At 40.8% G+C, this 25,789-nt stretch overlaps 1 protein-coding gene across 1 annotated transcript; it reads left to right on the top strand.

Annotated features, from left to right (window-relative positions):
• Positions 1–878: 878 nt before the first annotated feature.
• LOC139461590 (receptor-type tyrosine-protein phosphatase mu-like) lies at positions 879–13,011 on the top strand. The gene is made up of 15 exons (XM_071243091.1): positions 879–967; positions 2,472–2,494; positions 2,934–3,027; positions 3,551–3,610; positions 4,070–4,158; positions 5,977–6,176; positions 6,897–6,984; positions 7,675–7,751; positions 9,031–9,067; positions 9,412–9,509; positions 10,179–10,304; positions 10,636–10,787; positions 10,883–11,018; positions 11,809–11,919; positions 12,920–13,011. The coding sequence occupies exons 2-15, from the start codon at positions 2,488–2,490 to the stop codon at positions 12,929–12,931; spliced, it is 1,287 nt and encodes a 428-aa protein (XP_071099192.1). The 5' UTR covers positions 879–967; positions 2,472–2,487; the 3' UTR covers positions 12,932–13,011.
• The last annotated feature ends 12,778 nt before the right edge of the window (positions 13,012–25,789 follow it).

Here is a 25,789-nt window from a genome sequence, read left to right as displayed (position 1 = left end):
TTCGAAACAACAAGCACGTCTTTATTAACACCTTAGCGTTTTGCATGATATGAAGTGGCGGAAATATTTCATAATGTTATATGACTTGGTTTGTTAACAAAATTATGTCTGTACAAGAACATGTATGTCACCCAAATCCCATTAACGAGATGGCGAGATATTCATCACATGATTTCGCTTTTGATTTTGTTGAATTAAAATACCATTTCTCGTATCTCTAACTTACCAACAATTCAGTATCAAATTTTGTTTCTTTGTCGTTTCTTTCCACCGCTGTCTGCAATATTCCAGCTGTATCATATCGACCTATAAATAATCGAATGTGTGCCAGACAAACCGGTGGTTGATATTATGAGCAACGTCCCACGTAGTCAGGGTACGATGACACGTAAATAAGTCAACGAGCCTGATAATTTGATCCTAGTGAGTCACCTCTTACGACAACAAATAGAGTGTTGTGGGCCTGTTACAATCCCATGCGGGTTGACTGGATACGGATGATGTTGACTTTATAAAATAAGCAAGGACTTCCACACGTGAGGACATTACACATTACACAATAAAATACCATCGGGTATTCAACATCCTGCGACGTGGGCCTTTTTTTCTGACAAACCCATTTTTCGGTCACTGCTTCACGCACGGCCACGCACGCACGCACGCACGCACGCACGCACACACGCACACACATGCACGCACGCACACACACAAAATGGAGTCCATATTCTTAATTCAATTATCCCTTCCCGAGCAGCATGGTTTCACAGTGATCACTACCATGCTGATGGATTTGAAACTTTGTTTAGATTTACTTCATATGAATATTATTGATGTCAGTGACAAGTAGGACAGGAAATAGAAGGTTGTAGTGTGTGACGTACAAGCGGTATCAGTATCGATGTAAAACAAGGACGTGCACCATACATAACGGTTCAACTACTAAACATTGCAGGCCTGACCACACGGGGTAAGTTCGCATTTCTAGTGATCATTTACCTACATCGTTGCAAGAGAATGTTTCATCAGATAAAAAGTCTATTTCACTAACATAACTGACAATATCAAATCTGAAGTAATCTTATTTTCACACGTGGGAATTTGAAACTGAATTCTCCTTATACGGTCAGAACCGTTTACCCCTGCTATTAATATGATTACATCTTTTATGCATACGTTGTTATTGGCTGAAGTTTGTGTCAGGGAGTCTAACCAGTTAGGTCAGTTGAGTGATGAACTGTATTATGTTAACCACATGTACTTCCATGAAATAAAATGTCAAAAAGGTTGTTCCGAGAAATATTTTTAAAACATATGGATCATTAATAAACAGGAAAACGTGCAGCTGTGTAGTTATAAGTAGTTAAATGATTGGACCGCATCCGTGGTCTAGTAGAGCGTCCGTCCGGAGAGCGGAAGGTCCGGGGTTCGATCCCCGGCCGCGTCATACCAAAAGACCTTTAAAAGATGGTACTTGTTGTTACCCTGGCGCTCGGCATTAAGGGGATAAAACAAGGACTGGTCGGCTCGGAGTCAGTATACTGTGTCTGAGTGAGATATGCATGTTAAACTGCGGCAAGGTATCTCAGTGAGCTAGCACTATAAATCGGCATCAGTCCGGGCTAATACAAGCACACACACACACACACACACACACACACACACACACACGTGCATGCACGTCGCTATATAAGTGCAATAATCTTGGACGCGACGTTAAACCCAATCTCACCTTCACTAGTTAAATGATTGATAATTACGGCATTCGTGATATGAAGTAAAAAATTATTTCTTGTGTAGATGAAGTAATACGAACTGACGTTCAAAAGTTATTATACCATATCTTTTATGGTCTGGGATTATTCACAAAAAAAGATTCAATCGACATTCACTAAACAAAACATTAAGAAAACCATAAGCTCTGACACACATGTATGTAGTTGCTTGAACGGCTGATGCTAAAGGCATTCAGGAAACGACTGTGAAACTGAACAGTGAGCATGCACCGGCACCTGAATCCACTGCATCCCCCATATTTATCCGTGTCTACATCTGTTTAATAACTGCTATTTCTCAGACACGTTTTATTTTCATACACGATAGAGTTTATGTGTGACAATAACCTTACAACACTAATATCAACTGGATTTGTATAAGAAAATGAAATAAGTCTATATTTGTTTCGTGGATCAAGCATGGCTTAATGGCTCTAGATTGACGGCATGAGAGGTCATGGTTAGTCCTTTAATATATATTGAGCCTTTTACTGAAAATAGTAATTAATCGTATAAGATGCAGTGTTGATAAAGGGGGAATACCTCTGTGGTATCAATAGTGTATATGGGTTCAACAAGGTTTTTCAGATGTCATAATGCCTCGCTGTTGAGGAAATAACGGACTTGTAATGCAATTAACTAACTGGATGTGTATTCTTGATTATTTTTTAAGGAAGTACCTTCTCTTTCGCCTTTCAGGGATAACAGCACAAGTATGGACTGTAAGTGTACTGGTATTGATTAGTTTCTGTCATATTAATCCTTAGCATTAGAACACAGTGACTCCAAGTGTTAATACATAAATAACTGCCTGTTGAGACACGTTTCATTGATATTTAATAGGCTATAACTGAAACAACATTGCCGAATACCGAGTGAGAAATCGATATCCCGGAAGCGCTCGTTAAATCTCCAACATCATCATCATCATCATCATAATCATCACCATCATCATCATCATTGCCGAATATCGCATACATTTATAGTTAAACGTGAACATTGCGTTTCAAAGTGTGTCAGTCAATTAAAACTTGTCATTTGATAACTTGAACAATCATTTAAAATCTCGTTATATATAACTTATTATAACGCATAAAGTATAATTTGATTCAACAATAAATGTAACCTTCACTTCTTCCTATGTACGTTTCATTTCATTAGGTAAAGCCTTCCCATCTGTCATATGTGTATCAAGTGGCTTGCTTGTGGTGATATTTGTGATCGAAGTGTTCACGTGCATCTACTGCACACGCCGGTAAGTCCCGCGTTAGTCTGTATACTGAGAAAGTACATTAAAGCGGGGCAACGCTTCACAATAGGTCAAAACATTACTGTTAGTGCCTCGTGTGAAATTAAGATAATGTTTCGTTGTAATTAGGGCAATTATAAAAACAGGTAAAGTGTGTTTGAATGACCTGGTTACTGAGGCTACATATTGACTCGAGTCTTGTCCCTCTTTAATGTGACAATTATTTATTTGAAATCACACACACACGCCCGCTACCTCACACACACACACACACACACACACACACGCGCACGCACGCACGCACAAACACACACACACACGCACACACATATCCGCGCACGCGCGCTTACACGCACCTAATACACATACATAAACACACATAACAAACACAAACAGGCACATATGTATGACATGTATCCGTGCATGCTGTCGTTACTGATGTTATACAATTACAGGCAGGTTAATGTTTATACAAAGTCATTCGTGTGTGGCAACGAAACCCTAACTCAATGTTTTTGTACCAATTCAGTCACGGGTGGCGCCTGGGCGGAAACAGTCGCCGTGTCAGTGCATACGCGAACTCTGGTCGGTGAGTTGCACTTGTTATTGGTGTGTACAGAAACTTCCCTGTAACAAATTGAAAACTGCTTGTGGAAACATTTACCTTTTGTGATCACTGTATATGTACCGACGATAACACCAGTAAATTCAAAATGTCAAAATCAGGAAATAAACTGTCCCGATTATCTGCCGAAAGAGATTCCATAAAGGCAAAATAGTGATGAAATTTTTGAATGGATCACTAAAAATCAGTGATCACACCGGGTGTTCGTTGTGCAAGGCACATTAAGACTCTTTTCTGGCCTTTCATAAATATGTCTTGTTTACGTTTCCCGTTGAGAAACTGTCCGACTGCCAAACCTGGCTGCTCTAATCTCTTCTTACTCTGAGATCCACGCTTCCAAGTCTGCTTCCCATACTCACCATTCGTACACCCGTAACTACTCACATGTTCTCAATGAAATATCATTTCCTTGTGCAATTCCAGGGTAACACCGATTTCTCGTGAGGGTTCAATGAGCTGCCTATCCAGAGGAAATCAAAACAGCCAAAGTTTATGTTTAGAAGTGGTAAACGGTATGGTATTTGGTTTTATAAAGGTTTATGAATATAATATACTATGCAAACACGCAGGGGATATTTTGTTTGAGGTGAAAATACTCAAATGTCTGGAAATGAAAGTAAGCGATTTATGTGGCAAGAACATTTCCGAAGAAGGCAATCTCAAAAACACAACATTGTGACAGTCATGAAGCATGTCACCCAGGACAGTACGTGCAAAGGGTGTTATGCCTGATTTACAATTGTCACTCAGACTCGGTTGTAAGCAGACGCATACTGGTTTCTTGGAACTAAACGCCCAAAGACACTTTATTCAACACATTTAATCATTAAGGAAACAACATCATTGATCATGCGATGTCTGCAACGTTCTGAACGCGTACGTGCCATAGGCATGTTGGAGGTGGGCACACGTCAGAATATTGTTGCCCAAACGCTACATGTTTCTCAATTTGTCAACAGCAGATTGTGAGCGTCAGCGGTGTAGGCGACGTCAGCACTACCTACTTCAACGACCGAAGGAATCGATTCTAATGAACCTTTTATGGGCGTTAACGTCGTACATCATGATCGTTTTGGGGGCGGGTCCATAATGGTATGTGGTGGTATCACAATGACTGGCTGAACTGCGTTCAATACCGTCCATGGTAGAGTCACAGTACAACACTATCGGGTCAACATCGTTGCACCACTCTTGCAAAGCGTGTTGGGCAACGTTTCATGTTTCAAGATGATAATGCACGTGCTCATCTTGTGAGGATTGTGACCCAATTCCTCCAACAGCTACACATCCATGTTAACATGAGTCCAGCTGACATTGGTCGACTCATCAGAAGCATGCCTCGAAGAATTCGTGCATGTCTGGCCAACAGAGGTGGTTTCACCCGATATCAGTGACGTTGGCTGCAAAATACAAATTTCGACACACACACACACACACCTCTTTAACGACCTTGTGTGCCACCATCTGATCACATTAACCATTACAACCCAGAATCTGATCGCCTACTCCCCAACAGATTTGATCATATCATATAGATCACAAGATATGTCTGGATGATTCCCACTATCTGCTACATTTGTTGGATAGTATAAATAGAGAATCTCACCTGAGTGTCTTTTGATATCAAATAAATCAACACGAGTTGATAAAAGTGGGAAAACTCCGAGGCTTGCCGAGGATTTTTTTCCACTTTTATCAACGAGTGTTGATATATTTGATATCAAAAGACACGAGGGTGAGATTTTATTTATCATCCAAAATCATTCATCCAACTTTTTCAGTTTGCAGAAAGTAATAAGCAGTGTCTTAAGTGTAAAAAGTACTGCTAACAGCTTCAGTAGCAGAGCCATTAGTGATGTCATTTGATTGTGACGTCATGGTAACCAATGACGTCACAATGGTCTGCAAAGCATTGTGATGCAATTTTATTGCAGCAATATCTACAGTATAGATATCGCTTGATCTTACCCAAGCGATATCTCCTGTGGGAGCCAGTTTTGGATGATAAACAACGATACAATTGATGTGGAAAGGTCTATACTCACTTTGCACCTGATGTAATTTAATGTCGTCGATATTCAATTTGGATGTTCGTTTTATTTGACATTGTGTAGGAACCAGATTCAATCTTGTCATATGATTAGGTATTGAGCAAATTCTTAGTATGCGTGACTGTTCATTATGTCCATTCAATTTTAATTAACTGAACTTCAAATTATCACACCTGGGAAGTACCGGTGGATGGGTGCGGTTTCGTACCATAGTGCAAGGTAGTGCAACAACGCTCTCACTACAAAATTCACACTAAATGCATCAGTTGTTTATTTCAGAACTCCAAGCAGTCAATAACAACCCGAGTCCAAGTACCAGCGGCGTCAGTGACGACAAACGCCTCGGCACTGATGCTGTCGACGACACAGTGTATGACGGCCATCCCCATAGAGAGTCAGCTACAGAGACCCACGAGACGGACATGAGGCGATGTCTACAGCTCCTCCTCAGTACCAAGTGTCTGTTCAAGCAGTTTGCAGTAAGTGTCATGTTAAATATACATACTACGATGTGAAGGCATTTGCTATACAAGCGATTAGAAAATGTGATGCATGTAAAAATGTAACTTTATAACATTACATATTTTTTCTTTTTTGAACCGCAGTAGTCTGTAAAACATCTTCACCCATAAAAGTCTTCCGATACACAATACATCCGATATATCCCATCTCCGTATATTATGACTCAAGGTAGACCGCCTCCGTGGTCTAATGGATAGAGCGTCTGCCCGGAGAGATAAGGGCCGGTGGTTTGATCCTCGGCTCCGTCATACCAAATGATGTTAAAAATGGTTCTTGTTGTTACCTCGCATGGCCGTTGGCTTGATTCTTCAGAACAGTATCTCCCATTAAGCGGTATTGTATCAGTCGGCTTTACATTATCACAAACAAAATTCACAGATAATCGAAAGTAGGTAATGCTTGAAATATTTCTAGGTGGATGACGTCACGCAACTGACAATGACCAAACAATTGGGTATTATATAAGTTGTTGGTTATTGAAACTCTGGAGAACCACTTGGTGTGATCACTGACCTTCAGTGTTCCATTCGTGTTGTTTTCACCGCTGTTTTGTCTTTTACCCCAAAGGAACTAGGTTTCGTAGGAAAATCAACACTATGTTTTCTGCCATTGACGTTGTATATGTTTTAGCCAGAAATATTATCTAAATGTTTGATTAATTATCAACTTGTTTGAAGGATCTACCCAGAGCAGACTACACGCTGTGCAGTGAGGCGCAGAAGAGTGATAACATCTGCAAGAACAGATACCGGGATGTTCTACCGTGTAAGTAGCCTCCGACCGGCAGCTGTAGCCCTGGCACAAAAGGCCAACGAAAAGGTGCGAGTTACATGTTCCTTGTCAATTCATCGCGAGCCATACAATGTCGCCTGACATACAATGTCAATTAACTCAGGGGAGATAATCCGTATATCTTAGTGTGGACAGGGAGAACAATAGCCATTCATTCAGAGACGATATATCGGTATATCCCCGAGTAAAATTTGATATTATTTTGAGAGTGGCCCAATTGATGCCCATGTGATAACAAAGTTACGTCCGATAGGATTTCGAATCCCAGATTCATCCTGAATATGAGTTTTTATTTTGAGCGCACAGTAAACTTCTAATACATGCATCCCTTCGGACTGTCCTGCCCCATTAAGCTGATACGCCGTGATATTACAGAAATAATTTTCAAAACGGCATTTATCCCAAACCACTCACTGGTTGTGTTCATCAAAAATAACATTTAATCACGCTTGTCAGCAAAGACGTTTGTTCATGTAGGTAACAATCGTATAGTTTGTTTGTCAGCAATATTCCAGCTATTTGACGTCGGTCTGTAAATAATGGAGCCTGTTTGAGATTATGAGCAAATATTTATCGGTATATAATCGGTGAAACCCATTTCTGTAAATCTCACTATGAAATAAATTATTATTAATTTTCTTTGTATCTTCACTACACATTCAGATGATAGCAGTCGAGTTGTGTTAAAGGTGGTCGCCGAGAATGTTTCCAGTGGATACATCAATGCTAATTATATACAGGTATGTTCGTTGTTTATTGCGTCATTGAACATACGGGGCGCAGGTAGCACCATATTCTTAAACGTCACAGGTTGTTAAGGAAAGTGTCCCTAAGATGACATTCTCCGCTGATTGTGGGGGCACGGGTGGCCCAGTCGTCTAAGGCGCCGCGAGTCGCTGTGCAGAGTTGCGTCATAGAAATCTATGATTGTGGGTTCGAATCCCGGTTCGCCCCAATTATGTTTCTAGGTTTGTCAGCGCCATATCCGTGCTCGTGGGTTTCACCGAAGTGGTAAACGTCTGAGACCTGCATCACTTCGGGCTTTCCTCCAACATTAAGCTGACACGCCGTGATATAACTGTTATATCACTATTACTGTTAAAAGCGGCGTTAAATCCAACTCACTCACTCACTCACTCCGCTGATTGTATACATTCCAGTTTCACCATGGTTATGCTGGTAAAACATCATATTCATGTTTTGGACTTTCCACTCACACATTGATTGATTTGACACAAGACACACTGTACTGGTGGCGGTACACCACTAACCACTTACTCACCGTACAACGTAACTTCAATTTGATTTAAAAATCCACGTTAACGTGTATGAAAGGAAAAAAAAATATAGTTTTGTGATGCAAAGTATTGTTTGAGACAACATAGTTACCATCACAAATGCCACAAATTTCATATGGGTAAGTACTTGAAACAATATTTGACATACATTCCCAAATGTGTATGAATTCATAGTACGACTGTATGCGATAGATATTCACATTAATCGTTACATCAGATTGCGTTTAAGTGTGTAAATGAACCTAACCTAACTAAACCTCCGGGCCAAAGAAAGTATACACTTGAAAACTGGATTTGAGCAAAATATTACAAACGTTACCAAAACAGTCGCCGAAACACTGCAAGCATGACGCCTAAAAGCACAACTATGATACCCGTATGAAATACATCCCCATCGATTATTGATGTCTTTTTGGGGGGTTCTTCTTAAAGCCACCATCAAACATTAGTGTACACTTTCTGCCCGGCAGTCTAGGTACGAGAACCGAGAATAGTACATACAGAGACACCTCGTTTATCCAGAATGCCCGCCCACTTCACTATCATTGGGGCAATCTATATAATTATGATGAAAGTGATATTACTACTTTCCTCTTATAACGTATTCGGACATGTGGTCACCCGAACGCTTACAGTAGAAACGGTGATGTCTGGTATAACGGGTTTCAGTGTATTCACATACATGCACCGTTAATATTGATAACGTTCTATTTCTCACCAGGGTGTCGGCAGCCTGCAACAGTTCATAGCCGCGCAAGGTGAGCTATCAGAAACACGGAAATTATCTCTACTTGAGATTTTATTATTTACGCGACCTGCCATTCTCGTTTTGCTGTCACTTCAAGCCTTTTTTTTATTCTTCCATCACAAATATTTCAGTCAGCCCATTTCCGTTATGAACTAATCAGATAAACTTCATGTTTCTTAAAGGGGCGGTCGGGTAGCCCCGTGGTTAAAGTGTTCGTTGGTCACGCCGAAGACCCGGGTTCGATTCCCGACATGGGTACAATGTGTGAAAAGCCCATTTCTGGTGTCCCCCACCGTGATATTGCTGGATTATTGCTAAAAAAGGCGTAAAACCATACTCACTCATGTTTTTAAGGGCCGTTTCTGCGTGTGGTGCCAGACTTCTGGAGGATGGTATGGGAGACCCATGCTCGACAGATTGTCATGCTTACGAACATCATCGAAGACGGAAAGGTTGTGTTACGAACTTCTATTGATTTATTTCAAACATTTCATGTGTACAGATACACATCGTCAGCCAGGCTAAGTTCGTCCAGGTAATCCGCCTTCAGGACTGTCATAGACGTGGTGATCAATGATTCAATAATTAGAATAACTTCATTAATATCATTCCCGTCCTGACTAAATAGTGTTCGTATTTAATTTTATAGCCACTGTTTCCTGTCACTTCTACTCAATAAAACTTAATTGCAGAATCATTACAATCCAAATTCCTTGTTGTCTTCCTGTTACCATTTTGTTATCGTTAAATTGGTGCACACTAAATCTCAAACTGATTGCCATGGAATATTTTCCGGTGCTTTTATGATTGTTTAACTTTTTGATAAGAATAACTTCTGTCAAAAGTCGGGCTGAAATATTAAGATTAGGGAAGTGGGGCTAACGCCACCTTGAACAGTTGTTCAATTATATCAAGCAGTGTAATCTTAATGTGGGTTGATACGCCTGAATCAATACAGGTTTCAGATGTTTCTGCGCACACCTAAGGATAACAACTTTGCCCAGCGAATTGCGGCGACGAAAACGAATGAGGCACCCATATCACCGATATAAGAACGTGAATGTATCACAGCAATTTGCACAGATTATTGAGACATTGACGCAAACCATGGTTATTTTCAGATGAAGTGTGTCAAGTATTGGCCAGGCGAATTCAATGAAAACAAAACATTTGATGACATCATGGTGGAGTTTGTGCTTGAAGAAGTCAGCGACAGTTATGTAAAGAGGACGTTCAATATCGCCAAGGTAAAAATATAACCTATATTCATAAATCACCAATGAAAGCGGGGCACATTTAAGACCTACGTGAAGGAAAGTGAAAACGTGTCATGCTCTCGATACAACAGGATACATTGAGCTCGTCCTCTTATGTACATGACGTCAAATAAATTAGTTTCTGGTGTACAGTATTATGTAACTTAATCACAGACACACACACACAGAGAGACACACACACACTTCTTCCACTCTCATGTTTATGTGTCAGTGAGCTAGAGTGGACGATTGAGTAACTAGAAACTACTTTCTTGACGCAAATATTGCGATACATTGCCACTAACATGTTCCTATGTTCAAGTCTGGAGAGGCGAAGAGGGAAATATACCAATACCACTTCACCGCCTGGCCTGACTGTGATTCCCCACGTGATGTGACGTCATTTCTCGACTTCCGGTCAGCGGTGCTCCGAGATGCGTCAGCTGTACACGGACCAGTCATCGTCCACTGCAGGTAGTTTCTTCTTTCACTGTGCTGTTTGAATCAAGGGCGTTGAGTTTTTAATGTTTACTAATATTGATGTAATTACACATTATTGCTCATTTCAGTGCTGGAATCGGCCGAACTGGAACATTCATTGCTCTGCACTACCTCCTGTCCCAGGCAAAGGCTGACGATATTGTGGATGTTTTCGGCTGCGTGTCTCACCTACGAGAACAGCGGATGGAGATGGTCCAGACCGAGGTGGGTGCCATTACGCTGAACTGACAGAACGGGATTTTGTGATTAAAAATGGGTGCCGACTCTCTCCTCCCCAGAATACCGAATACCATCTAATTGTTGACTGTGAGTCTCACTGCCCAGACTTGAATCCCGAATACAGCTTAACGCGAATCCTTAAAGCATTGAGAAAAGGTGCGATTTGAAGTTAAATTACTGAAAAAATAAAATATACAAAAGAAATTATTCCGGCCTCCAATGTTAAATCTGAATATCAAATACGATTTTATTTGCGTCCTGCGTACCACACCCCTGAGTTCCTAATACCCTCTAAATAGACACCCGAATCCCCCATACTAAAAGTTGACAGCCTCATTTACACTGAACCGGGGCGGGACTGTGGGGTAGCCCAGTAGTTAAAGCGTTCGCTCGTCACGTCGAAGGCTCGGGTTCGATTCCCATCATGGGTACAACGTGTGAAGCCTATTTCTGGTGTCCCCCGTCGTGATATGGCTGAAATATTGCTGAAAGCGGCGTAAAACCTCACTCATTCACACAAAGGGTGATTGCACTTGGGTAGTCCTATCACATTTGACACAAGTTTACAAAACCCAAATCTGTCCGTCTCCAGACTATTGTTTTGTACAAGTGATCAGCAGTGAAAATTGCGTTCTACACAAGGCCCAAATTACGATGTCTCGATCTGGATGTACATGAGTTTCAGGGCATGAAGTATAAACCCTATTTAATTTTTCAAATTATTTTCTCTATATTTATACTCAATATTATCAAGCGTGTCGGTGTTTAATTCCAGGAGCAGTATGCCTTCCTGTTCGAGGCGCTGTATGAATATACAACTGGAGCCTACAGTGCATATCGTGCATACTCGGACATGAGCCTAAACCTGGGGCTTGACATTGTAGCGGTCAGTGCTTACTATATCACCAACGGTGTGGTATGGTTGTTGTTGATAGTTACTTAGTGGGTATATCACACATATAACTGGAATATGGGGTTCAAACACGTATAGTATCACTGTTGCAAAGTGAGGAGATATTTTCTATTTTCTTAACGTTTATGTCGTCTTTCTTTCAGTTTCCCTTATGCTATGACACTGTAAGAGGTGACTGTAGTTGTCTGTCTTTTGTCTATCAACTCTCCTGTCGGGCAGTGTATATGATATAATTGGATAAAACCACGAGTAGTTTCGATGCGTAGTTGTGTTGTGTAATTAGTATTCACGTTATGCTATCATCAACAAAGACGGAAGTCGGTATGCAGTAGCGCATACGTGTGAGAAGCGAAAAGTAGTGGTGCAAGAACTGAACCTGACACAGACCATAGTAAATATAGGGTTACCTCCCTTTTAATCATATTGAATTTTAACAACAAGGTCATAGTAATTTGGTAATGTCATTTCTCCTTGTCCTGGGTTGTTTCTGAGTAGATTGAAATAAACTGTGAGCTAGCAGGCAAACAAAGCTATGTATTGCCAAATATGTTCAAGCTCACCCTTCTTTAAATACCTATTTACTTCTGCTGATAAAACGGACACAAGATTAAATGAAATGCACTGTTCTTCATTTCAACCGAGCCTTCATGTAACGATAGGCGGAAGTAGTTTGTGTGAATGCTTTCCATTTTGGAAAGAAAACGGACTGAAGATATATATAGTTTTGACATATTTCCTTGTGGCGATCCAAAGAACATGTGTACATTTGACTATTACAAGGTAAATATGTTTATTTGTTCAGGCTGTCATCCTATTTCTGGATATGTGCGATCCGTTGAGAATCAAGTTACCATTTGGAAGCATTTATATCACATGCTTATGATGAACTATTTGAATAATGTTTTGTACATTCTCTACCAAGTTAAATTGAGGATGGGCTAAATATGAGAAATGTAGACTTTTCTGTTTCCAGACACATCTGTAGGATCTTGAATCCATTCATCCAACTTGGACCTAGATGTAGAGGCCCAACTGTAAATCTGAAAGCACTTTTATGTACACAAATCATGCAATTATACATGTAAAATAAAAATAATAGATGTTCATGGTGAGTTCAGTTTTGTGTTTTCAATCATGGTACTAACAGACCTACAAATGATATTCAGCAGAGAGCAACCAAACTGTGGACTATATTTAATTTGGTTGCTCTCTACTGGTTTTCATAGGTAGGCCTGATTAAACACACACGATGTGTGTGGCCACTAATCAACGCACTGCCCATACACATATGGCCATCCAGTGCCCAGTTAGAAAGTCGCGACAGGATGCAATGATCAAGTGTTCGAACCCCTCTTTCGCACTTGTTTTGACAGCGCTATACCCGTGCATGTGGTTTTCACAAAGTAGTAAATGTCTAAGACCTTCATCTCAGGGCTTTCCTCAACATTAAGCTGACACAGTGGACAGAGCGGCATCATATCGAAATCACTCGATTTCAGGTGAAGTTTTTATGCGGATGTGAACCACCAAGAAGTAGGATCTGGAGACTATGGCTCTTGACAGTTGGTGCCTGCCGTAAAATTATGTTCATACCCGTATCACTTTTATATGAGACCGCCTCCGTGGTCTAGTGTTAGAGCGTCCGCCCGGAGAGAGGTCCGGGGTTCGATCCCCGGCCGCGTCATACCTAAAGACGTTAAAAGATGGTACTTGTTGTTACCCTGTCTGGCACTGGGCATTAAGGGGCTAAAACAAGGACTGGTCGGCTCGGAGTCAGTATACTGTGACTGAGTGGGGTATTCATGATAAACTGCGGCATGGTATCTCAGTGAGCTAGCACCATAAATCGACACACACACACACACACACACACACACACACGTACACGCACGTCGTTATATAAGTGCAATAATCTTGGACGCGACGTTAAACCCCATCTCACTTCACCTCATTTTTTATGAAATGATTTATATGCACATTGTTTATTTCCAATTCCGTTATTGTTCTACAAAGGTCACGATCATGAGCGAGTTGGCAATCTTCCAAGACATTTTAAATATGTTTGGCAAAGCTAGGGTTTAAAATTAAGGAATATCAAAGAGTTTTATCTTGTTTATGCTCCCGATATATAGAACACTTTCTCGAAAAAATGAACATGATGTATCAGTTACGTTGCTACAGTTGGCTAACTGTAAAGCAATGCTGTCATACAAAAAATAAACTGTAAAAAGAACTGACAACTTCAGCATCACCGCGGACAAATGATAATAGTTATATTGTATTAATAACGTATCTCTGATATTGTTAGCAAACTACTACTTAACTTACGGAAGTATTAACATTTTACCCGGTTGTACACTTATGATAGTATTACTCAAAATATATATAGCTGGCCAACCGGAAAATGATTCAACCAGCTGCTTCATAACCATCGATGACAGTCATTGAGACAACATGGCTTTTAGGTGTTACTGCATTGTGACGGCATTGGCTGCTTGTTGCATTTATGGTAAGGGCGTCTATATATGTTTATAAGATATTGGAATAGCCTTTTACTTGTAACGTTTTCATAGGAAGTCGATTGAGAGTACTGCATTACTAGTTCCCGTGAGTGGTTTCCGTATAGTGTGTGAAGATCCTTTCTTATTTCCCCTGCGGTATTATTGCAGGATTGTTACTACAGCGTGATACCACGTCAAACATAAGGTTAACGTTGACATTCTCCGAAACCTATGTCATTTTATAACCGATACCTGACACCTCATCAGTGAAATTGACTATTCTATCTGATTTAAAATATGCAATACATTATTTCATCACGCGCTGTATCATTTCTTTATAACTGTGCCTTATAAAGACCCAAGAAACTTCCATAATTAAACTTTTTTAAATTAGTTTAATTGATATGGTTTTTTTTTAATTATTTATTTAAAGTTCAGGTGGGTAAATCAGTGAAATGCTATCCGAACATTGATATACCTGAAGCTGAAGTTTAACTTCTTTGCCAAATTCCATTGTTTTGATTTGGCCAATCCGACCAGAAATTCCGATTCATCTTCGTCAGCAAGAAGGGAGCACGGTGCGCAGGGAGATGCCTAATTCTCGCCTAAGTGTCTTATCGCCACATTTCACTTACATGTTATCAATGAGAAAGTCCTTCATTTCACATATAGTTTTCTCAGTAAACTTAAGATGACACGTACATTTGCTTCCATTTTCGTTCTGAATCTTTGAGATAGAGATGAAACTATATATATCGTTAACACATTCAATGACAAACGCCCCATGCATCAAGGACTGAAGTTAGCCTTGTGGAATAGTGGAGTACAAAACGTTTGAAAGAATTCAAGTTCAATTAATTCCACAAATACCTTTTTTCTGTGAATATATAGAACGTTCTTCCTGAATTCAAATTGAATAAGGATTATGGTTAATCTTTGAGATGCGTGTTTTTTGGCAGATGGCTTCCTCAGCTGGTTGGTTGGTTTGTTGTTTAACGATGCACTCAGCAATATTCCAGCTATATGACGGCGGTCTGTAAATAATCGAGTCTGGACTAGACAATCCAGTGATCAGTGACAATTGGGATCGATGACATGCTTCAACCAAGTCAGCGAGCCTGACCGCCCGATCCTGTTAGTCGCCTCTTACGACAAGCATAGTCGCCTTTTACGGCAAGCATGGGTTGCTTAAGACCTATTCTACCCCGGATCTTCACGAGTCGGATTCCTCAGTAAACATGCTAGCCTTATATGTGGCATCATTTGATATGTAATTTATACCAAGTTCTTTGATTTAAAACCATATAATGTAGTGATGATTACATATAATAGTTATGTTATTCGAGGCTATGCTGGAGGGGACACTACAAACGTGAATGCAGGGCAACCAGACTGTGTATGGCAGTTGCCTGGGTCACTTCTGTTTCCTATTTTGCAGTTGGTTATTATCACTCTCTGACTGAACGCACCCTGAAAGACATTCAACACGTTCATCTTTTATTTTGACCCATTTCTTTCATATACTTGGACAGGAAGCCTAATGATCTTAAAAGTGTTATCCCGATTTGTTTGAAGATGCTCACAATATTTTGGTCCATATTTCGATAACTGACTGAGGTTGTTATTGTCAACAACAGAGAAAGACACCTGTGATTTTATGACCAACATGTTGGTAGCAGTATCATGGCAGCCACCTGTAGCGGAATTTACATCACGAGCTGCCAAGACTACGTTCTGCAACACTTTTCTAAAGTTGAACTTGGATGAAATGTTGTTCGTATAACAAAGTGAAACTGTTGGTGATTCCTGAAATTTGAGATACTGTTGGACATTTTGGAAAAGACAGCCTTGCATTTGATAGCGGATATAGAAACCACAAACGACAACAATAAATGATTTTGCTATTTATATTTAATGAGATTTTCCATTACGTTTGAGGCCCGTGAAGATCCGGGGTAGAATAGGTCTTCAGCAATCCACGCTTGCCGTAAAAGGCGACTACGCTTGTCGTAAAAGGCGACTAACGGGATCGGGTGGTCAGGCTCGGTGACTTGGTTGATTCAAGTCATCGGTCCCAATTGCGTGGATCGATGCTCATGTTGTCAATCACTGGATTGTTTGGTCCAGACTCGATTATTTACAGACCGCTACCATGTAGCTCGAATATTGCTGCGTGTGGAGTTAAACAACAAACCAAACCAAATCCATTACTTTTGGCAAGTACTGTACGTGATGTGAGTAGATTTATAGAACAAACTGAGCAATAATTCTTCCATACAACTTAAGTGACACACTTTCATATTCACCTCTTGTGACGACGTTAAATACCTACTTCCTCTATTAGACGCCGAACCTCCAACACACGCCGGCCTCGAATAGACGCAGGGTCATATGTTCTGTCCAAAAAATAGAAGCCGGGTCTCTATTAGACGCCGGGTCTCGAATGGTGTGAAATGCTGGTGATTAACAAATGAATGACTATTTCCCGCAAATGTACCCTTTAGATGACTGCATAATTTGGGCTTTGGTAAGGTAGTGAGTCACTGAGCCAGCATAAAACAGAATAGACGCCGGGCCTCTGATACACGCAGGGTCACCGGCTTGCGCGAAATTAGTATACGTCTAGGCGTCTAATGGAGGAAATACGGTAATATTTGTTTACTGATGTGATTACGGGATGAGTTTAATTGCAAAATACAGTAATTAGCACCTAACCCAGTATCCTAACCTTACAGAGAGCCTTGAAACGTGCATCTACGCATGTCGTCGAGAGAGGTGTGAGAATGGACTTCACGGTGAACGATGTGATAAGCAATGTGTCCGTGACAGCCAGTGTTACTGTGAGAAATGTGCGCACATCCAATGCAAAGATAACCAATGCGTGCGCACCTGTGCGTCGAAAACTTGGGGGCAACAGTGTGAGAACAGCTGTGGCGCCACGTGTCTGCTTGGGAAATGTAACGATCGCGACGGAAGGTGTTCCTCCGGGTGCGAGGCAGGATTTTCTGGTGGATTTTGCCGAGATCATTGTAGCCATGGATGTCAACACAACCGCTGTCATCAGCATGGTGGAAGGTGCAAGGGCGGATGCAAGGTTGGGTACTACGGTCCGAATTGTTTGAAAAGATGTCCAACGAATTGTAAAAACAATCAATGTCATCAAAGCGGTGGAAACTGCAGTGGAGGATGCAAAGTCGGATATTACGGCCCTACTTGTATCCACAAATGTTCAGAGCATTGTTTAAACAATCGTTGTCATGTGCTTACTGGAGCCTGCACACCCTGTCTGGATGGCTACATGGGAGACAGATGCGTTGATGAATGTCCACAGAGGAACTGCACTGCTTGTCACCAGGACACCGGCACGTGTACCGCTTGCCGGAATGGCAGGTACGGGACTCGTTGTCGTCAGTTTTGCAGTGAAGGGTGTTCACAGAACAAGTGTGATGTCGATGGTGCATGCCTGTGTACAAATAAATACTTTGGTTTGTTTTGTGACGGTAGATGCCAGAACTGTAGACGTGACTGTGACAAACTGACAGGGGTTTGTACCAATGGATGCGAAGCAGGCTACTATGGTGCTCATTGTAATGCAACGTGTTCTCCGGGATGTCGTGGTGAAATATGTGAGCAGACAAGTGCCCTCTGTGTGCAGGGATGCACACTTAACACATTTGGAAGACATTGTGAGAACAATTGCAGTGCAGACTGTCCTCAACAAATGTGTCACAAGTTAGATGTGAATACAGATAGTATTACTTGCATCACTGATTGCTCGGAGGGAAGATGGGGTTCCTACTGTGAACACTCGTGTCCTCGAGGCTGTCAAAGGTGTAACAGATCCACAGGAGCGTGTACTGAATGTGACCCGGGTTTGTACGGCCCAGAGTGTGTAAGGAACTGCAGCCAGGGATGTTTGGGGACACTGTGTGATAAGAACGGTAGCTGCACAGTGGGTTGCGAGGAGGGAGTGTACATGGATGACTGCTCTCATCCGTGTCCTGGTAACTGTAGAGTATGTCACAAGGAGGGCGGAGTTTGCATGTCCTGTAGGAGCGGATGGAAAGGGGATTCGTGCACAGGTACAAACACCCCATACTACCGATAACGTATTGGCTGACGGCACTGGTTTCAAATCAAATTCCCATGTATGAATCACGGAAATCTACCACCCCTTCACGACTTTTATAACATAACATGATTTAGATGTACATATAATGCTATTAAGTTGAATCCCCGACACGACTAATTGTCTCATTTAGACAGAAAATAGTCAAAATGGATCAAGTGGAAGAGTTCTTAAACTTAAAGACACTAAAGAATTTTTATAATCATGAGAAACCATTATTCATTGTACGATTCCGACTTAAACTTAAAGTTCATGTTGAGACTTGTAACAGCACCTAAGTAATGTAAGCACGGCAAGCATCCACAACAGTATCAGTCACATTGACTTGTGTTTGTTTAACAACAATGCGATTTTTTACTTCTTTTTTTCTGTTACAGAAAAGGTCCATTCCAGCTGGAATGTTACTGCACTTCTATTTGTTTGTGCTATTTTCGCGATCGTCATCGTTTCTGGATCTATTTCTTTCTTCAGAAGGTACCTAAATATACATATTTGTCTTGTTCACACCTAGGATTAGCGGCGCATATTTAGCAAGCTGAACAAAAAGTCAAACGGTGTCATATTCAAGAATATGAACCCATCACTACCAACGTGTAGTGTACTTTAGTCCACGTGGCGTATAGGGTAATAGAGGCGTGCATTGTTGCAGCTACGTTTGTCCTTTGACGTTTAACTTAATAGACATAATATTCGTTTGTAATCCATACTTTTTCAGGACGTCCTGCGCGTGTAATGAGAACGAAGCAAGTTATCTGAGTCCTGTTGATCAACCAGTGGTTCACTATCGACCAGGAATACACCTGGAACCGTGTGATTGGGAGGAACCGTACTATTCAGTCATCGCAGATGGATATGAGATGCCCTGTAGCCGGGTCACAATGGGGGATGGTAATCGCCGAGAAGTTCGGCACTGTTCAGGTAGTTCCGACTACGAAGAAGTCAACTGCTGATTCCCTATATGCGTTATTGTTGGCTTCAAAATGAAGATCTCTTGGTTCATGACTGAATGATATGACTCATATTACATGTAGATTCTGCTTTCACAATTCGTGTTTGTGGGTCAAATGCTTCTTTAGGAAATTAATTTCCCTGTGTATAATAAATTCTCCTCACAGTTCTCGCGGTGGAATTCGCATATGACAAAAACATTTGGGTTTACTTTGTTTAATTAACGTTAATACTGATTTCGATTTCAGGTATGAAATCAAGACCATGTCTGTCCTTTGCCTATTGAGACACCTCATGTAACACATGCGCATGCTACACACACACACGCCCGCGCACACACACGAACACAAGCGCGCGCACACACACACACACACACACACACGCCTGCGCACACACACGAACATACACGCACACACACACACACACACACACACGCCTGTGCACACACACGAACATACACGCACACACACATAAACACACGCACGCACACACACACACGCACACATAAACACACGCACACACACACTCAACAAAACATACTCACACACAAACATACACACACACTCACCCACAAACATACACACACACACACTAACACACATTCACCAACAAACAAACACATACACACACTCATTCGCAAACATACACATACACACACACATTCTCACTAACAAACATACACACACTCACTCATCCACAAACATACATACACACTCACCCACACACATTCAAACAAACTCACTCAAAAACATACACACACCCCTCCGACACCCCTACATACACACTCACAAACATGCACACACACTCACAAACATACACACACACACACTCACCCATAAACATACACACAAACACTCACCAACAAACATACACACACACTCACTCACACACACACATACATACACACTCACTAACAAACATACACGCTCATACTCTCACCCAGCCACATATACATACAAACTCACTCACCAACATACACACAATCTCACCCACACTGACACACACCCCTCAGACACACTCACCACTAATTACCAAGCTGGCTGCAATTTGCCCGTTGCTATGTCCATTCTTTCACCTATCAGTGCTAATTACCCCTGGCGTCCCGTTTGCCAAGTGTCCCTTACCTATTACTTATCTATGATAACTTAAGTACTGGCTTCCATACCATCAGCGCTGATTACCCTTTGTTATTTTCCACCTTTTTTATTTTATTAATTTGTTGTCCTTATTCTCTCTGCCTTATGGCATTCATTCATCTGATGAAGGAGTAAGCATATACTCCGAAATGTTGCGTTCCTCATAATAAAGAAGTTGATATCCATATATTCTCTTCCTTATGTGAATCACTTCTAAATGCCTTGCAAAGACCAAATAATAAGTCGTCACTCCAAATAACCCGCAGCAGCATGGCACGGTAGGCCATAAGGGTGTGCGGTATTATCGGTATATTGAGTGAGTGAGTGAGTGAGTGAGAATGGTTTTACGCCGCTTTTAGCAATATTCCAGCAATATCACGGCGGGAGGACACCAGAAATGGGCTTCATACATTGTACCCATGTCGGGAATCGAACCCGGGTCTTCGGCGTGTCTTGCGAACTCTTTAACAACTAGGCTACCCGACCGCCCCTATCGGTATATTGAGGTTCACTCCCTCCACGATACCTATCACAATATCATCCTTAAATGCTCGATATATCGGATGATTTCAGAGGGCAATATTCGTATGTCAGTAAACACTAAATCCGGCGTGTGCATATTTATTGAATGAATAAACATTATGTTGTACCATTATCTTGTTTTGTTCCATTTACGAACTTAAATTCATAAACTGTTGTTCTAAATTGATTCTGAATTCAAAATATATGGTGATATGGATCGCAATACGGGCCTGGCCGTCGTAAAATATTGTGATACACTTTAAAAAAACCATACCCAAAAGACAATGATGAGTCACACTCAACACTATGCAGTCATCACGGAAAGAGGTGACAACTAGATGAATATAATCCGCTTTTTATATTCAAGAGCATGCGTTTTAGTGTTTACCCACATAGAGTTTCCTCCTCAGGATCAGCGGTTTCTGATTTGTTTCAATTTCCTGATATTTTCCTGACTATTGTGTTGGTCTCTTTCGCTCTGGGATGTTTTGTGCTGTTAAAGATACATGCTATTATTATACATGTTCCATTAGATGCATATATACTCATACCTAACATTGAAATGAATATATCAACTTTCGAGATTACAATATAGGACGAATGCGTCGTCGTTCTTACTTATATGTAAACGTGTTTGTATGTATTGATTTTCAAATTTGTTCGACAAATAAAGGAAAAAATTGTCTGGGATACCAATATTAGCTTGTTTTCACTCCTTCACTGTAACCATGACAATAACGAACAAACAAGAGTACAGGTTGTAGTTAGGTACCTAGTTTTTAGACGTACGACGTGGCGCAAACTTGAGGTGGATTTTGAATTGTAAAGGGACTGTCCCATCTGCCTACTTGCATGTGTAATATTTGAACGAGTGAGTAAATGAAACTTGTTTTTCTCTGCAATCATGACAAGCAATGTAGCCGCCCGACCCGGCCCTTAATGAAAGAGGATGAGAATGGACTTTGAGTGCACACTGAGTTGCAGCGTTATGAGCATTTACTGTATGAATAAGGGGCGGTCGGGTAGCCTAGTGGTTAAAGTGGTCACGCCGAAGACCCTGGTTCGATTCCCGACATGGGTACAATGTGTGAAGCCCATTTCAGGTGTCCCCCGCCGTGATATCGCTGGAATATTGCCAAAAGCAGCGTTAAACCATAATCACTCACTCACTACTGTATGAATGGAATCTGAGGAATTATTAATGGACTATGGAACCTTCAGTTTAAAGGGATTTTGAAGCTGCTTTTGACGTTTTTCAAAGGAACTATTCAAACAGTGATTTACTATATACGGACTTATTTCCGCGTGTATTTCATGCATGAAGACGAAGGTGAATCCAATGTAACTATGAGGAGAGAACCCTTTCCGTTATCATACTGTAGGATTCCTACTATATCATGATCCTGTGGTTATGAATTACCATCAATAATAATGATACGAGGTGTTCGCGAAAGCGTGAGCCTATCCTTCCCCACCGGTCACAAACGCATGCAAAGGCAAATCAATTGTTGACAGCTGAAAACAAAAAATAAGGAACATATTGTACAAGTCGAAATATATGATAAAATAGTTGTTTCCAAGTACTTGTTTAGAATATCTAAGCTATGGATATAATCTATTTGAAGACATTGGCATTCAAAGGAAAATTGTCGTTTCATAATATTGAACACTGTTGATGGGATCGCGAAAGATTTTACACGAGCCTGCAGATGGTCTGCCTTTTTAAAAGTAGTGTAGCATTTATCGTTAAACAATACCAATATTGGAGCAGCAGGATTTACGAAATAGTGTTTATTCGGTTGACAATAATGAGGTGGAAATTTCCGGCGACTGTCCGCTTGGCCAAAGGGAGGCTACTCTACCCTCATTTGCAAGAACTGCGGCGATAATATTGTCAGAATGCGATGACAGAATGCTTCGTTTTTTTATTGTTGATCTTAACATTTATAATGCCGAAATGTGTGCATTACTTTGATACAACTAAGTATCTAAGTGAATGTAAGTAGTATACTCCCTCTATTTTCAACATTAGTCCTGCCTGAGATCGATCATCGAAGGCTACTGCACAATATCACGGACAAACACCAAGTAAACTGAACGAAATAAGTGAGGGATCGTGAATATTTTTAGAGATATTATTGTAGTTAAGACTGAGAACACAATTCATTTAAAATTTTCCCCCAAAATGCTTGATCCCCAACCTAATTGTGTTCAGTATATTTGCTTGTCACGTCATAATTGACACTGTTCACATTTTGAGCAACCATTACCATTCCATTAGCTGTCACAAGATAGGCCTAACACTGCCACACAAACATATTTCACCGAAAATTCTTCTTTGTAAATTAATTGTGAACACGTCTAGATAATAAATTCGTCACGTGTCAAAACGTGCCCTGTATGAATATTTAACTCCAATTGATAAGAAGTGTGCACTGACATACTGATTCTGGTTCAGCGTGGCAGCTGAAATGAAAAGCTGTACTAAGCTGTACAGACTTGGCGTGTCCCCATCAAACTATGCTCCTAGGTTTCACGGACGTGGATGAGGACCTCATAACGACCTCACGTTAAACTTCCACGCCGTGGTATAACTAAAATAATATACTCCATCCTCAAACAAAGCAAGATATATCGAATGTTTCTCTAAATATAAACTTATTTTGGTTATTACAGTTCCCTCGGAAGAGAGTCCCATTTTAATGCTCCTTGCATGACAAGAAACAAAACGTTTTCAATTTCCACGTGGGTACACCAAGCGGTTGTTGTTGACCTGGATGGGCTGTTGAGTTCAATCCTATATGAGAGATATTTCGGATGCTGTATTAACATGAGTTTAACATCCACTCTTACATCTATTCAAAGCCAGTGCAGAGAGTTCAGCAATGGAGATACATGAGCTGACTTAGGTGATCAAGAAGCAATATGAGCTGCAGTGTTTTGCAGACGCCAAAGTTTTTGCATGCTCGTCTTTGATACCGCTAAGTAAGCTATTACATTAGTCAAGACTGACGCTGCTTTTTTTGTTAAACGATGGAGGATTTTACCAGTGTTCCTAAAAAGAAAAAAGATCAAAGTCATGGAAACTCCGGATCTCGTGTATCCGTCCTTAGCGTGCTAATGCACGAAATAAGTATGCATCACACGTTGGGGAACGTCAATCATCTCGGCATTTCGAACATATGCTGCTGTTTCATTATTTGTGTCGTACTCGGCGATCCCACTCGTCCTATACATGTAGGTGTTCAACTGGATTAGCTCTGGCGATTTACGATGCAACGGGAGGCCCTGTACATTGTGGTGCCGCAGGACTGCTCTTGTTACACGTGATGTATGCTTCTTGCATTGTGGTGTTGAAAGATTACGCTTACGCAGTGCATAATGTGAACAACGTGCGGCTGGATGATTTTCTTACAAGGGCGTTGTACTGTTAATGTGACATGTTCTCCTTCAAGATTTGTTTTACTAGTGTGTCGTAATACCACCTATGTTATTTCGCTGCCCCCGACCAATCTTCCGACCTCTCGTAGAGATATGGCCGCAGTGTGATACAATAATTTTTATACAATCTGCGTGCTTGATACATTGGCGAAGCTGTTGACGGCGTTGCTGTGTGAAGACAACACCTGAGACAGGGCACTTGGTTTTGAGACCCGTCTCACGGTTCCTCACTTCCTGGTTAAATAGCCTTCGCAATTCTGGGATTGCTGCTGTTGTAGAGGATGGTGGTCTCCTCATTTAACACAACAGACGTAGCCATGTGAATATTCTCCTGGCGATTGATCTGTTTTTATTCTTTCGAAGACGTTGTTCCTCTGTGCTTCATTTGGTCGTGGCATGGCTTTGCCGTTGAATAGTTGTTAACAGACAATATTTTGGCTATCGAGAACACCCTCTTTTCTCTTACCCATCAACCCAATTCAAACAGTAGGTAGCCTTGGCTTCCAAACCCTCAACTAAGCTTCAATGTTCATGGGTCATTTTGACTATATACCAGTATATTTGGTTGGCTTTTCTGTGATTGGCCTTTTATTTTTGTTGCCTTGTCTGGATTAAACATTTATGAAATTCCCAGACTGAATCTAAATGATAACCTGCAAGGCACTGCAGTACAAATGACATTTAAATATAAGATAGTAATCAATCTCGGTTATCTACCGAAATCTTACCTTGGACGTAAACGAAGAGTATATGAATGGATGACTGAAAATATGTGATGACATAAGGCATGTCAGTTTGTCCATGGTGCATGTCATACACTGAGCTAAAAAAATCCTTTTGAAATTTACATCCACAGTTCAGTATATTCCTGTAGAGATACCTTATGATTTTTTTTCTTTTCTTGGTTAAAAAATAAACTTGGTTGTTGAAGTATTATGACATGTAATATCATTGTCCATACCAAAATACAATTCATAGCCCATACATTTAAATAGAGCATCATCCATTTACAAACACAAAGATCTCACAAGACTATTTTCAACCTTAGATACTCGAACCCCTACTGCTGTTTATCGGATTAGACATATGAAAGTATTTCTTGTAAAGGGACCAATGTGTAAGATAAGATAAGAAAGGTGTACATATTCGTTTCAAGCAGGTTCAGC

This window comes from Haliotis cracherodii, unplaced genomic scaffold (assembly GCF_022045235.1).
Source record: "Haliotis cracherodii isolate W230 unplaced genomic scaffold, xgHalCrac1.p SCAF_1, whole genome shotgun sequence".
NCBI classification, from domain to species: Eukaryota; Metazoa; Mollusca; class Gastropoda; order Lepetellida; family Haliotidae; genus Haliotis; species Haliotis cracherodii.
The sequence above is the reverse complement of the archived record's forward strand: the minus strand, read 5'-3'. Positions and strand labels throughout refer to the sequence as shown.

Excerpts from the sequence above, each read along its gene's own strand:
- LOC139461590 (XM_071243091.1), top strand. Across the intron at positions 3,028-3,550 it reads TGCATCTACTGCACACGCCG|TCACGGGTGGCGCCTGGGCG; the intron begins GTAAGTCCCGCG and ends GTACCAATTCAG. Across the intron at positions 3,611-4,069 it reads GCATACGCGAACTCTGGTCG|GGTAACACCGATTTCTCGTG; the intron begins GTGAGTTGCACT and ends GTGCAATTCCAG.